We start from the raw sequence: 12,769 nt of genomic DNA, 5'->3' as shown, positions 1-12,769 counted from the left end.
GCTTATATACGATTAAACCACTGAATAGTTCCTCATATTGTGAGGTAATCTACAGCTGTCAAGAAATGGTAGCCTTGGACAGGATTTACTGTACCTATTATGTACTGGAGAAAGTCTTCACACATTAGTGCAAAAGAAATCATTCATGTGTTCACACACATCACAAGTGGAACATGTCTGCAAGGCTAACTGCTAGATTATGTTAGGAAGCTAGGGAATAAACTAGGAATGACCTTCAGAAATAGTCCTGAGAACCACAGTCAATGCAACATTGCATAGTGCTATTAGTAGTTAATTTACTGATCAGGATTAACTCTCACGTAGATCTGCACACATGTTAAAAGACTTTAATGCAGCAACCGAAGTAGTCAAGTGGGTTTTAATGCAATTCCACTCCACGATTACACACAAAAACTGTGTGTGAGGGAGAAAGAATCACCACTTTTCACAAAACAGAAGTTGCATTTGGTATATATAAATATGACAACCCTGCAACCATTGAGCTGGTGTCAAACCTAAGTTTTTTATTATGGTAAGAAAGAAGTTAATATTTTAAAAACAGACTAGCTGGCATAAATCCAAGCTTACTTCCTAAGCTTAAAAAGGCTATGTTTTATTTCACTATGTTCATTCAGTAAAGTGAAGTACACGCTTTTAAAAGTCATTATGAAGCTTATAAGGCACTGGTAAAAATCTATAGGGAACATTCTGGTAGCAAGACTCCCATCTTGTGGTAGGATGTTTCACTGTGAAGTTCAGCAGCACATAACCACAGAAAGGTCATTTAAATTCACTAGCACTTACCCTGCTAGTTTAAAGGAAAAAACAAACAAAACACTTGAATATCTTAAGATAGCATTTTTTAAACTGACATTTAGCACAGATGTTGATTTACCACAGCATTCAATAAACTTGCAATGTACTCAACAAGAAGCTCTCTTTATAGAAAGTTATTTTCAAATACCAACTCCTATCCATATGTTTAGCTGGCAAACAGAACTACAGTCCTGTTCATGTAAAATTCCCAGGGGCGCAAATAGCAGAGCTCTATGAACTTGAAACCAAGGAAATTTAATTATGATTTGGGCTTTTCAAGTTCTGCAAACAGAGCACCGATGGCTACATGTGGAATATGGTCATTCGTAATAGTGACAGTACAGAATGAAATTCCACTTTGACACTGAGTGGGCCTTAACTGGAATACCCTTCTAGTTTCTGTCATCAGCTTTAAAACTGTAAATAGAGAGTATAGATGAAGAATGTAAGTGACCGTTTCCTACATAGAAAGAATAAGTGAAGAGGGTGTGTTCAGTTCTGAAGAAAGCCACAGACAGCAGAGAGATTAATATAAACGGCGATCAATTAGCCCCATTGGTCAAACATAGGGAAGTATTAGACAAGTTATAAGATTTAGCAAGGAATATTTAAATTGATGTAGGCAAAACCGTTCAAATAATAAAATCAATACTCCAAACTGATTTTTTCAAATTCACCCAAAACTCAACCCAAACTTTGGGTTTTTAAGAAAAAGCTTAGTTGATTTTGTTTTCAGGTCACTCCTCTGCTTTCCTCATTGCGGCCAGAGTTTTAAGAAGAAATTCTCAACTGTGATGGGAGAAGTTGTTCATAGTATTTCTAAGGAGTTACAAGTATGCAAATTTGTAGTGCTTTATCCAAATGAAAACTTTAGTGTTTCCCCCATCACAAATATTATGTCAATTTTTTTTTTAATTGTAAGAACAATGAGAATTACCAGAAATATTCAAGGCAAAGCAACTTTCAGGAACAGTTAAGGACAATGCATGCCCCAATAAAGAAGTGTTGAGTAGATGACCAAATATAAGGACCTTTCAGTTCCATTGAGTACATTCATCATTGGAGGAAGATTTCAAGACCAACTAGCAAGAGCTATGACTGCCACTTGAGCCTTTGAGAGTAATCACTTTTTACATGGATATCTAAGGCCAGTTGAACTCTCTTCTCTGCATGTCAAGAAACAACCAACCTAAAGTAGTCGCATGAATTTAAACAAGGCAAGTAACAATTTTATTAGCATAGATATTAACCTAGCCGCAATCTATTTTAAGTATTTAACCAACTCATACCTAGTTTATGGCTCTCTCTTCCAGGAAAGAGTGAACCACAGACAGAACGCTTGAATTCCAAACCCTCATTGGGCATTCTGTAGTCTAGATAAAGGAATGAAAGTTTCTAGCCCAGTAAACTTCTAAAAGGGTGTCTGGGCGCAGCAAGAATGAGAAGCTTTCAGATGGCTGAGGACCACATATTTCAGATGCAGAGGGATCTATGATTAGATTCCACATTTCACCATATCTAGCCTTTTTAAAGAATTTTAGCTTTCTTCCTATAATTTGGAGACAAGACATGTCATATTAAAACAGCTTTTTATTTGTTAATATCACATAAGAAAATTTAAGCAAGTTACACTATCTTTAAAAACACAACTAGCATGTTTAACATGAAACATCCCCCTCCCACCCTTGGTTAAGAAACTAAGTAAAGAAAAAGGTACCAATAAAACAAGCTTTTCTGCTTCCTTCATCCTCTTATGAGTGCTTACGTGATTAGGCTTTGTTTCTTTTAAAAAAGAAAAGCTTGTCTTTTCTATAAAAAAAGTTTTGTAACCTTGATTGCGTAGTACAAAAACAAAGTCTTCAGTACAAAAGAATTCATTATCTTGGAAATGCCTTCCACTCCCCAACAGCACCTAAATATAAAGGGATTGACAGCAGATGGCTAGTCTAAGTGATGTAGTCTAAAAGACAAAAACAACACAGTGGCATATTTCCCTTTTAACAAGAATAAAAAAAGACTGGCATAAAAAATTGAGGGGTCATTTTCAGACAGTACATAGTTCAGTGTCAACAATTCACATCTTGCAAGAGTTACAGATATGGTTTCTTTTACAAAACTTTCTTTTCGGTAACAAAGGAAATTAAGGCCATCAGACTTGCAGCTTAAAAACTCACATAAAAGAAATACAAAAATATTGTGCTTCTGAGAAGGCTCTGCACTATAGGCCAGGTTTACCATAATCTGAGGAAGCTGGTTGATTGAAGAAATTCACATGATTGCACAGCTTCTGTTGGCTGCCCTTGGGTCTCCCTGTTAGGAATAGAAAAAGTTAGCTCTGAAAAAAAATCCTGTAGTAGAAGATTCAGCATCTTAAAAATGCCACTTCAAACCACTATAACATGTGATACCTGGCATAGTCTAAGCCAAAATCAGTCATTACTACAGAGCTTTAACTCAAAATAGATTACCCTCTGTAGCCAGAGGAATGCTAGGTATCCTCTCCTGGGAGAGGTAGTGAAAAAAGGGAACCAATAAAACACAAGTTTAATTGTTATTTTGGAATGTGAAGCTAAATATTTCATCAAATTTATGGAATGGGCATGAAGTACAATTAGTTTTTCCAACTGAGTACATTAAAGATATAGCTATATTTTCTTAAATTGCTAGGATTCTTTAAGGTACTGAACTGTAGAGGCCCAGAAACAGAGTTGTGCAAATAATGAAGTACTTCAACTACTGTTCAACAAAAATTTGAATCCATACTAATTCCATAAACACTGTTATGGAGACTTGGCTTTCAACCAAAAAAGTCTGGCAACTGAAAATATTTCCCACAGCAGCCATAACTCTCTCTTTATGGTAATATGTAGAATTCTGTAGTATCTTGTGCACTAACTTAGGCCTCTATAGGGGTGTTCTGGTTATGAGTTTGGACTGATATTTTCCCAAAATTCAGTGCTCGTGTGCTTGGCTTCTATTTTTTAAATAAAAATTTGACTAATTAACCCTTAACAAAATACCTGCTGGTGAAAAAGATCCTCTTCTTCAATTGCTTCAACCGCTTCTTCCTCAACTTCCTCCTCCTCTTCGCCTTCACGTAAAGTTGTTTTGAAGACAGTGGTTCTCTGAGCAACCTCCTGCAATAAGAGTTGCTGTTTTATTATCTATAACCTAACACTCCATGAGTCTAGAGACCTAATCCTTCTAATCCAGGTGCCAATATTACTTCTACCCTGAAACAAAGAACTTCTGCTTGTTCATCTGCAGCCTGAATAGACTTTATTCACATGCCTATACTATACACATTAGCAACACGTACTAAGAAATGCGCTTTTCATACTGTTTTTGTTAAGTTCCTCCAGTGGCTCAACAGACTCTGTCAGAGACTTTGGTCTAACTTAAGTTTTTTTAGACATTTCCTGCTCTAAGAATTTTTTTCTCTCCCCCTGGAAGTCAACTGATGGTTCCTCAACTGATTAGTGTTCCCAAAGTTCCAATATCTTGCACCTTACCTGAATTATAGTAGATAACTTGTCACTAGAAGAGACACTTTAATTCAGCTGAATACCTGCTTATTCTTCAGAGAACTGTATTTATAAGCAAATGCTACTGAGTTTTGGAAATTTAATTCAAGCAGAAAGTAAAAGCATTTCACCATAATGCCAGGAGGCATGTATTCCCTTACTGGAAAATCGGCCTTAAAACTATCTTCAAACATTTTTTTTGAAATGCTTCATCTTTATTAGGACGCAACCTCTGTCCAGCACTTAATTTGTCAGTCCATTGAGCAATCTTTCAAGGAAGGTTTAACTATATCTAATCTACTTTACCTCTCCCTGAGAGTTTTTCAATATAACTTTCACATCCTTGCCAGTGCCCCAAGAGTTCTGGTTCTTCCAGATGAGGTCAGAGGGAGGGCTGGCAGTAACTCCAGCATTTGCAGCCCAGACCTGGAAGAGAAAGGAAGTCATACAGAGACCTTAATGAAATGAGTCTCCATCACACAATACATTTGTGATTACGGCTAGTATGTAAGAGAAGGGGTTAGGTGCGAAAAGTTGGTTAATTTACCCCTTTAAAAGTGGATGCCTCTGCCCAGTCTCTGTGCATCTGTTTTACCTGTGTACCAAAAAACCCACTTTTGTACATGCAGATTGGACTGTTTAAATGTATATCTTCATGTGCAAGTGCATGGTCAAAGCTCAAGGTGCACTTGATGTCAATACAGATGCTAATATCTTAAGTGATTGGAAAATATGACTAAAAACTGAAAACTCATTATCCTATTATGTTTACATTGCTTTCAAACAATTTCACATCTTTATCAAAGCTAATTTCACTTACTGTAACAACCTGGCCTGCCTTTAGTACATATCTTGAGGTATATTTGTAACTGACAGAAATGTCTCCTATTTTTCTGATCATCTCCCAGCCTCCCATTGGTTGATCCTATGGACAAAGGGAAAGGAATTTAAGATTCAATTTACACCAACAAGTATAATTTCCTACAAGATAAATAGAACTCATCATAAACCCCACCCCAAGACAGCAAGGAAAAAAGCTTTGGAAAGTTTTCTGTAATATTTGCTATCACCATGTCCTTGAAGTCCACATAACCACAGTGCTGAACAGACTCAGATGAGCTCTCATGTTCCAGAATGAAACATCACACCATGTGACACATTGCCCCATATCTAATTTATAATTCTGATGTTGAATTGGTTGAAGGGTTTATTATTTTTAAATGTGACGGCTATCACCACACTTGGTTCGTGAAATACAGAATATGAACCCCATTACAAATATTTAGTACTCTTTAAGACTCAAACTTTTGCATATGAACTATGTCCAATCTTTTGGAAAACCAAGACACTCCTGTCAGTTTTCTTTTTCAGAACACCAAACTCTGTGACTGCACTATTGTGACAAATGCTTTTTCCATGGTGTAACATGGCTTTTTATAAGTGATGGCAAGAGTAAAGAAACACAAACATTTATAGTCTCTGCAGATTGAATATTTCCAATGAAGAATTGAACATTTTCTATGTAGAATTGAAGATTTAATTCTGAAAGAAAACTGCTTTTTCTGAATATAGAGATAAATTTCCAAATGTGACTGCAATGCTGTCTTGAGTCCGAAGACACTAAGACATATGGGGCAGCCCTATTTATCAACCCTAAACCTCAATAAGATAACCAAGTAGTCATGTGACAAAGTGGGATATATCAGTACCAAATTATGAAGTCTACTTTGTATTGTGTTGAACTGCACACTTCGTACTGCACTGCATTCCAGCGAGTGCCCTGCTCTGGAAAGATGCTGGACACCTTCTTGAAGGACTATCTGGGGATATCCACACTGAATGACAACCACAGGCCCATCACTATGAAACAATGGATTTCTTACACACTGGCCTGCAGGAGGGGCTGGAGCATCCCAGTGGAACACATGAAAAAGAGAGAGGGCCTACTTGACAGTGAGGTTCTGCTCTATGCAGGGTAAGGAGGACTTGCAGGAGAAAGACAACAGGAGGGACTCTGCCCAGCTTGAAACTCTGACAAACCTTGGACTCTCAGAAGGGTGACAACAGACACAGGGAAGGAGCATCAGGACTTTATTTACTTTGAGAGTAAAGTTTATGGTTAAGAAATTTTCTTTGCTGTCCTACCACACTGTTCTGAAACAGAAACTAGAAGCCAGGTACACCCACAGCTTAAGTGGAGTTCTGAGGGGGGGCTTCAAAAGTCTCAGACTCTACTTTTGGGTTCTAGGGAAGCTGGGCAGAGAGGTGCTCCATGTCCCAAGGAAGGGCTTCAGACAAGAGGTCTGAGCCTGGGAGCATGCCCTATACATATCCAGAGCTAGAAAGTGACTAGATGCTCCCCAGAGCTAGGTGACTTGAAAGTATGTAGGACCCAGAAAGTGGAGAAAGGGACACTGAGCCAGGCTGCAACAATTAGGGTTCGAAGTTTTGTAGTTTTGTAGAAAAGTGAAGGGACAAGAGTTGTTTATACTTGAAATGTCTATCCGTTGCTGGCATCAGGTGCTGGATCCACATAAACTCGTTCTGAACACAGTTTAGCTGCAAACAGTCAAAAACAAGACATTCTCAGCACCATTTTGGCAACTGTGGTTGAGGAGAGGAAGCATGGTCTTGTAGGCATGGCATTCTAATGGGACTCAGATCTAGGTTCAGTTTCCAGCTCTGACACAGACTTTCTGCACAACCATGAGCATGCCTCATCTACATTGTGGATCTGGCACGATTTCAATCATTTGTGGATAGCCAGTGTAGCTGGATCAGTGCAAGCCTCGAGTATTGACAGGACAAGGCACTGTATGGTGTGTCGTACACTGGTGCCATTTTCCCCAGTTCTGAGCAGCAGTAAACTCCACTGGTGCAAATAAGTGGCTTTAGACATTTAAATTAGGATTTTGCACTGAAAGCTGGACACTGGATGGGTAAAAATTGAGGCAAATGCCTATACAGACAGCACCTTCAACTTTGTGTTTCAGTTCCCCATCTGTAAATTAAGGCTATTTTCTTTTTGCTACCTTTAGCCTTGTCATTTTAGATAGCAAGGTCTTTGCAGCAAGGACTGCCTCTTACTACGTGTATGCTCAGTGCCTAGAAATGGGACTATCATCTTACACGATTAAGTGTTTAGAAACCTCAGCTGTACATGTTATCAGGAAGAAAATACCTCTGATGCCAGAATGCTGGGTAAGAGGTCATGCTGGATCATTAAATTAATACCGAATCCTAGAGCCATTTGCTTTCTACAGCACTCTTGGGTTCTGGCACACGATACAGAGCCTGAAAGACAAACGCAGCCTGAGGCTGCCTTCTTGCAATCAGTATATCACAAAGTGATGGCACATCATTTTGTTTTCAAACCTGCTCAGAAGTGTTCTTCAAGCGGATGAATTTCCCATCCACGTCTATCTCCTCAATACAAACATTTCCAGTAGCAGAAGCTGAATGGGAGATGCTGACACTACTGCTGGCTTCAGATTCTTCCACATCAATTCTCTTCCTCTTTCCTCTGGTTGTGCGCATGCTACGACTTGATGATGCCCGAGAGACTGTCACCCGAGAAGATGGGCTGGGAGATAGCTTCAACCTGGATTTGAGGAAGGACACATGTCACACTTCAAGTATTTCAATGCTCACTTACATAGCACATCATTTTCATTTCCTTATGGCTGGGTTGACGAAACAAGCTACCACTGCAACTGCCACAATACTCTTGTTATATCTGGCTCCCCAAGAGTTTACATACTATTCCACTTAAGTCAGACTAACAAAATAAGCAATACTCATACCTTAACGGGGGGGGGGGGTGGGGGTGTTTAAAATAAAGGTTCCTCACCTCCATATTTTAAAAAACTGCTAATACTAAGGATTCTCTCCCTTTATAGGTGTACTGTTAAAGATTGCTGAAAAAAGTAAATCTTTGCAGAAATGCCCTGCAGATTTGCTCATCTCTTCTTACCACATCTTGCCTTTAACACTACCTATTAGCTTTTGAGAATATTAATATAAAAAGCCTCACACCTTACATGGGGCTATTTAGGCCCTCTTATTTTTGAAAGGTAAATATGGACATGTGTAGTAAAAGACCCTGAAGTGTTTAATCAAAGTCTCCCAACAAAAGACCTTTCTCTTGAAGGACAGACATTCAATAAATCTCAAAAAACACTAACAATATTCAATGGAACATAATTTCTTACCTCTCTTCTTCACCCTCCAGCAATTTCCTATATGCATTGATTTCCATATCCAGAGCCAATTTCACATCCAGAAGTTGTTCATAGTCATTCAGCTGTTGCTGCATCTGATCTCTTATCTCAGCCATTTCTCTTTCTTTGTCAGACAGCATCCTGCGATAGTTGTCCCTTTCATTAGCCAGTGTGTCCTCCAGCTCCTGCATCTTATCCAGCCATGCCCTAGACTAGAACAAAACAGAAAAACAAAGTTAGCAGCTACCCAGGGAAAGGATTCACTTCTTGAGTGTGTCAAGAAACCTAGATTTTGAACATTCGGTTAGACCAGGGGTTGGCAACCTTTCAGAAGTGGTGTACCGAGTCTTCGTGTACTCACTCTAATTTAAGGTTTTGCGTGCCAGTAACACATTTTAACATTTTTAGAAGGTCTCCTTCTATAAGTCTATAGTATATAACTAAACTATTGTTATATGTAAAGTAAATAAGGTTTTAAAAATGTTTAAGAAGCGTAATTTAAAATTAAATTAAAATGCAGAGCCCCCCGGACTGGTGACCAGGACCCGGGAAGTGTGACTGCCACTGAAAAAAATCAACTCGCATGCCGCCTTCAGCATGCGTGCCATAGGTTGCCTACCCCTGGGTTAGACAGTGTTTTACCCTCACTGAACCCCAACCCACCCCTCTACAATTTCCTGTCCTACAAAAACTTTTGAAGAGTACACATTTGCACCTGCTGTACACATGCATGCCAAAGTATTGTATAGACAATTGCAAGTGATGAAAAATCAAGAGCAGATTTCTAAGAAGTGAAATTAAATTGCAGCTTTTTAAATCATTCAGAGATTAAAGTTCAACTTTGCGAGCTGGAAGACATCTGAACCACACATGTACCCAGCATCAAATGCTCACTTCATTCCTACAAGTTGAGTAATGAAGGTTCAAGGAGATGAAGAGTCAATGTTAAAAAGACTGGGACTTTAAAGTTATGCTTAGGACTCCAGTAGCCATTTTAAATAAGATTTAGAGCCAGTATTGTATTCCTAATATTCTGTACAAGTGTCAAGTTAGTAACATCTGGGGCTACTCTTCAAAGAGTTGCTAATCTAACCTTTATGTTTCATCCCACCCCCAGCTCCTCCTCAACCCCATCCCTCAAAACCACAAATATTATTTGCAAGCACAAGTTTGAATGTTCAGGGGTCCCAGGAACTGGCAACACAGATTAGACTTTGGCCATAAAAGGACAACTATTGCTTCTTATTCCACAGAATTTACATTTGAGAATGAGCAAAGGCCAACGGCATGGGAAGAATGCCTACCACAATTTTCTTTTGCATTACATGTTAAGAACTTCATGCACATATCAAACTTTCCAACATGTTCCCAGAATTCCAACAATATTGCTATAAAAACAGCTATGAGCTAGAAAAGCAGTCTGGTTATTGCCACATGAAATATCCAACAGGCTTTAGAATGTATCCTTCTGGGATGATATCTGAAGTGTTTCCTACAAAAAGATTCTTTCACTAACATCCTGGCAATAATAGATAGTAAGAGCATGGTTATCCAGCATCTCATCAGTTTATTTAAATGATCCAAAAAAGAGACAATTCTACTCTGAATAGTGACTAAGTGGTATCATGGAATTTCTCCTATGTACCTTAATATCTTCCAAAGTAAGTCTGCTCCATTTACAGGTATTAAAAACCTAGCTGCCATCCCTGACAAGTCACCCTGGAATCAGACACAAAACTGGATTTTTTCCGGCTCACGCATCCCTAATGATAAAAACTCGACAATTCTGTTGATGCACAAGCCAGAAAAGAATCCAGATTACTCTCTGAAATCATGTCGACATTAAGCGTTCAATCTCCCGTTGTAATTGCATGGATTCAGCTGCACTAATACTAGCAGTTAAGGGAACAGTAGCGTAGCCCAGCTGCCGGCAATATGCCACTATCTGGTCTAGATCTGCTCTGAGTAGCATTATACAATATGGCAAAAACACACCACTGGGCAGTCCATGAGTAGGCTCATCACTTCTTGAAGTGACTGAACTGCATTGATACCAATGCAATATTGGGATACTGAAAAAACAAAACACAAGCGTAGTCATTATCCCAAAATCTGCATTTGGCTCTGCAGGAAGACAGAGCGGGGAAAAAAAGTATTAAAGACTTATTTTAGTGAGTGTAGTCAGCAGATATAATTATACATATTCAACTGATCTGCTCTCAAGATTTTTTTTTTTTTTAAACAATTTCTCTTCAGAGCAGCTTCTCCCTTTAAAGAAAGCTGAAATATGTGGGGGGGTTTTGGGGAATTAATTGCATTATTGCACCAATGCAAAGTTAAGCAATGTCACTACAGGGTGGGCAGGAGAGGGGAGAGAAAAGGCTCATACTGTATTGAAGTTTGATTTCAGGAAGTCCTCGTGGCTCATTAGTTCCAGGCAGCTACAACAGCATGCCTGTACGTTTCCGCGTTACATCAGCAGGCTCACACAATATGAAGACAACCAAATCTATGGCTGTCATCTTTCCAAACATCTTTAAACAACATGGAAAGGTGGCATGGTGCTTAAGACACAGGACTAGGAGTTAGAAGTTTTGTGGCAAAGCCTAGAATAAGTTTCTGTGCCAGTAAATTAACTTCTCTACTTCAGTGTCATCCGATCTACTTAACATGAAAAGTTGTAAAGCTATATTCATCAGTGTTTGTTAAGCTCGTTGAGTGCCTCAAAAAGATAAGTGCAAATTAGTATTATAGACTACATATTTTCTGACTCTGCAGGAATAAATCCAGTGAATCACCAAGGAAGCAATCCCTGTGCCCTACCCCACACTACACACACACACACACACACTCACACTCAATCCCCCCAAGAGGATGGATACTCAATATCTCCCCCTTCCACACCTGCCAGACTGTCCAAGAGTCACATAAGACCATTGCCACACCAAAAGGATGCCAATACAAAGGAACCCCCGAATAATGCTGAGATACACATGGCCCCAAGAGACCCAGACTTCTCTAACAAAAAAAAAGAGGGAACATAAGAGAGAATTAGAATGAAGTGACAGGTGTGGCCAAGCATACACCATGTCCTAAAGATATCCACTTTTTGCTCACCTACCTTGCATGGGCATTCCTTGATGGAAATCTGGATGGTTCAGCAGAACTCTAATGCATCTGCCATAGTTTTAAACGACATTAATACAAAGAAGTCTATCCTACCCAAGCAACCATTGTTAGGGTGTTCATTACAGATAATTCGCTAAAGATCTCAATCAAAAACCTTCAAAGGGATCTTTAAAATGAAGTAGGATTTCCACTGAGTGGTGTAGCTAGAACCACTGCTAGTAGTCTGGTACTGTAAGAAGCGTGCTGCCATGGGTGCTACCTTCCGGAGGACACAAATACTGACCACTTTTGTATATGAAGAGTTCCATGAAATTTTTAATACAACAGTAAGCACGATCAGCAGCTTTATGGTTAAACTGAATTTCCCCAAAATAGAATTTATCTGTTGCAAATTCCCATTCCCCTCCACTTCCATTGTTTATTACAGAAAGTATTTTAACTTCTTGTCCTATCCTATAGAGTGATGCATCTGGGTAACAAGGATCTCTTGTGAGTTCTATACTCAAACCTTGTCACCAACTCCAGCTGAAGTCTACAGGAGTTTTGCAGATGGAATGGAGGATAGATTATACAAGCAATTACAGTAAGAAGCCACGTGATGTTTGTGAAATGCTGTACAATTCTTCCAAGTAAAAGGCACTGGTAAGATATGGACACTGCCTACTTCCCATACTTTAACAAGGCACACAATTTGGAGGTCTTGGCAGATTCTCAATTATTTCTGCATTAAGTCAACAATAGTGATATTGGATATGGATAGAGACCTCTTTAATGAAATAAATACTACTGGGAACTGTGTGATTATGAGAGACTAACTTTCCAGATACAGATTGGAGGACAAGCGCTACTAATAATAGTAGGGCCCAAATTTTCCTGGATGTGATAGATGAGAGATTTCTTCACCAAATAGTCACTGAATCAACAAGAAATGATGCCATTTTAGATTTGGTATTGGTGAGTAGTAAGGACCTCATAGAGCCAGTTGCAGGAGACACCCTTGGTTTAAGTGATCATGAGCTAACTCAGTTTAAAACTAAATGGAAGAATAAACAAAAATAGATCTGCAACGAGGGTCCTTGA

At 38.9% G+C, this 12,769-nt stretch overlaps 1 protein-coding gene across 1 annotated transcript in view; it reads right to left on the bottom strand.

The window, feature by feature from the left end:
• Positions 1-2,388: 2,388 nt before the first annotated feature.
• LMNB1 (lamin B1) overlaps positions 2,389-12,769 on the bottom strand; it is a 34,622-nt gene continuing 24,241 nt past the window's right edge. Inside the window, exons 6-11 of the mRNA XM_045021999.1 lie at positions 8,552-8,772; positions 7,716-7,941; positions 5,161-5,265; positions 4,647-4,766; positions 3,837-3,953; positions 2,389-3,126 (exon numbers count right to left, since the gene is read on the bottom strand). Of these exons, the coding sequence (XP_044877934.1) occupies positions 3,085-3,126; positions 3,837-3,953; positions 4,647-4,766; positions 5,161-5,265; positions 7,716-7,941; positions 8,552-8,772 (831 nt within the window). The 3' untranslated portion in view covers positions 2,389-3,084. The remainder of the gene's footprint in view (positions 3,127-3,836; positions 3,954-4,646; positions 4,767-5,160; positions 5,266-7,715; positions 7,942-8,551; positions 8,773-12,769) is intronic.

This window comes from Mauremys mutica, chromosome 6 (assembly GCF_020497125.1).
Source record: "Mauremys mutica isolate MM-2020 ecotype Southern chromosome 6, ASM2049712v1, whole genome shotgun sequence".
NCBI lineage: Eukaryota > Metazoa > Chordata > Testudines > Geoemydidae > Mauremys > Mauremys mutica.
Note: the sequence above shows the minus strand (reverse complement) of the source record. Positions and strands in the feature narration are given on the sequence as shown.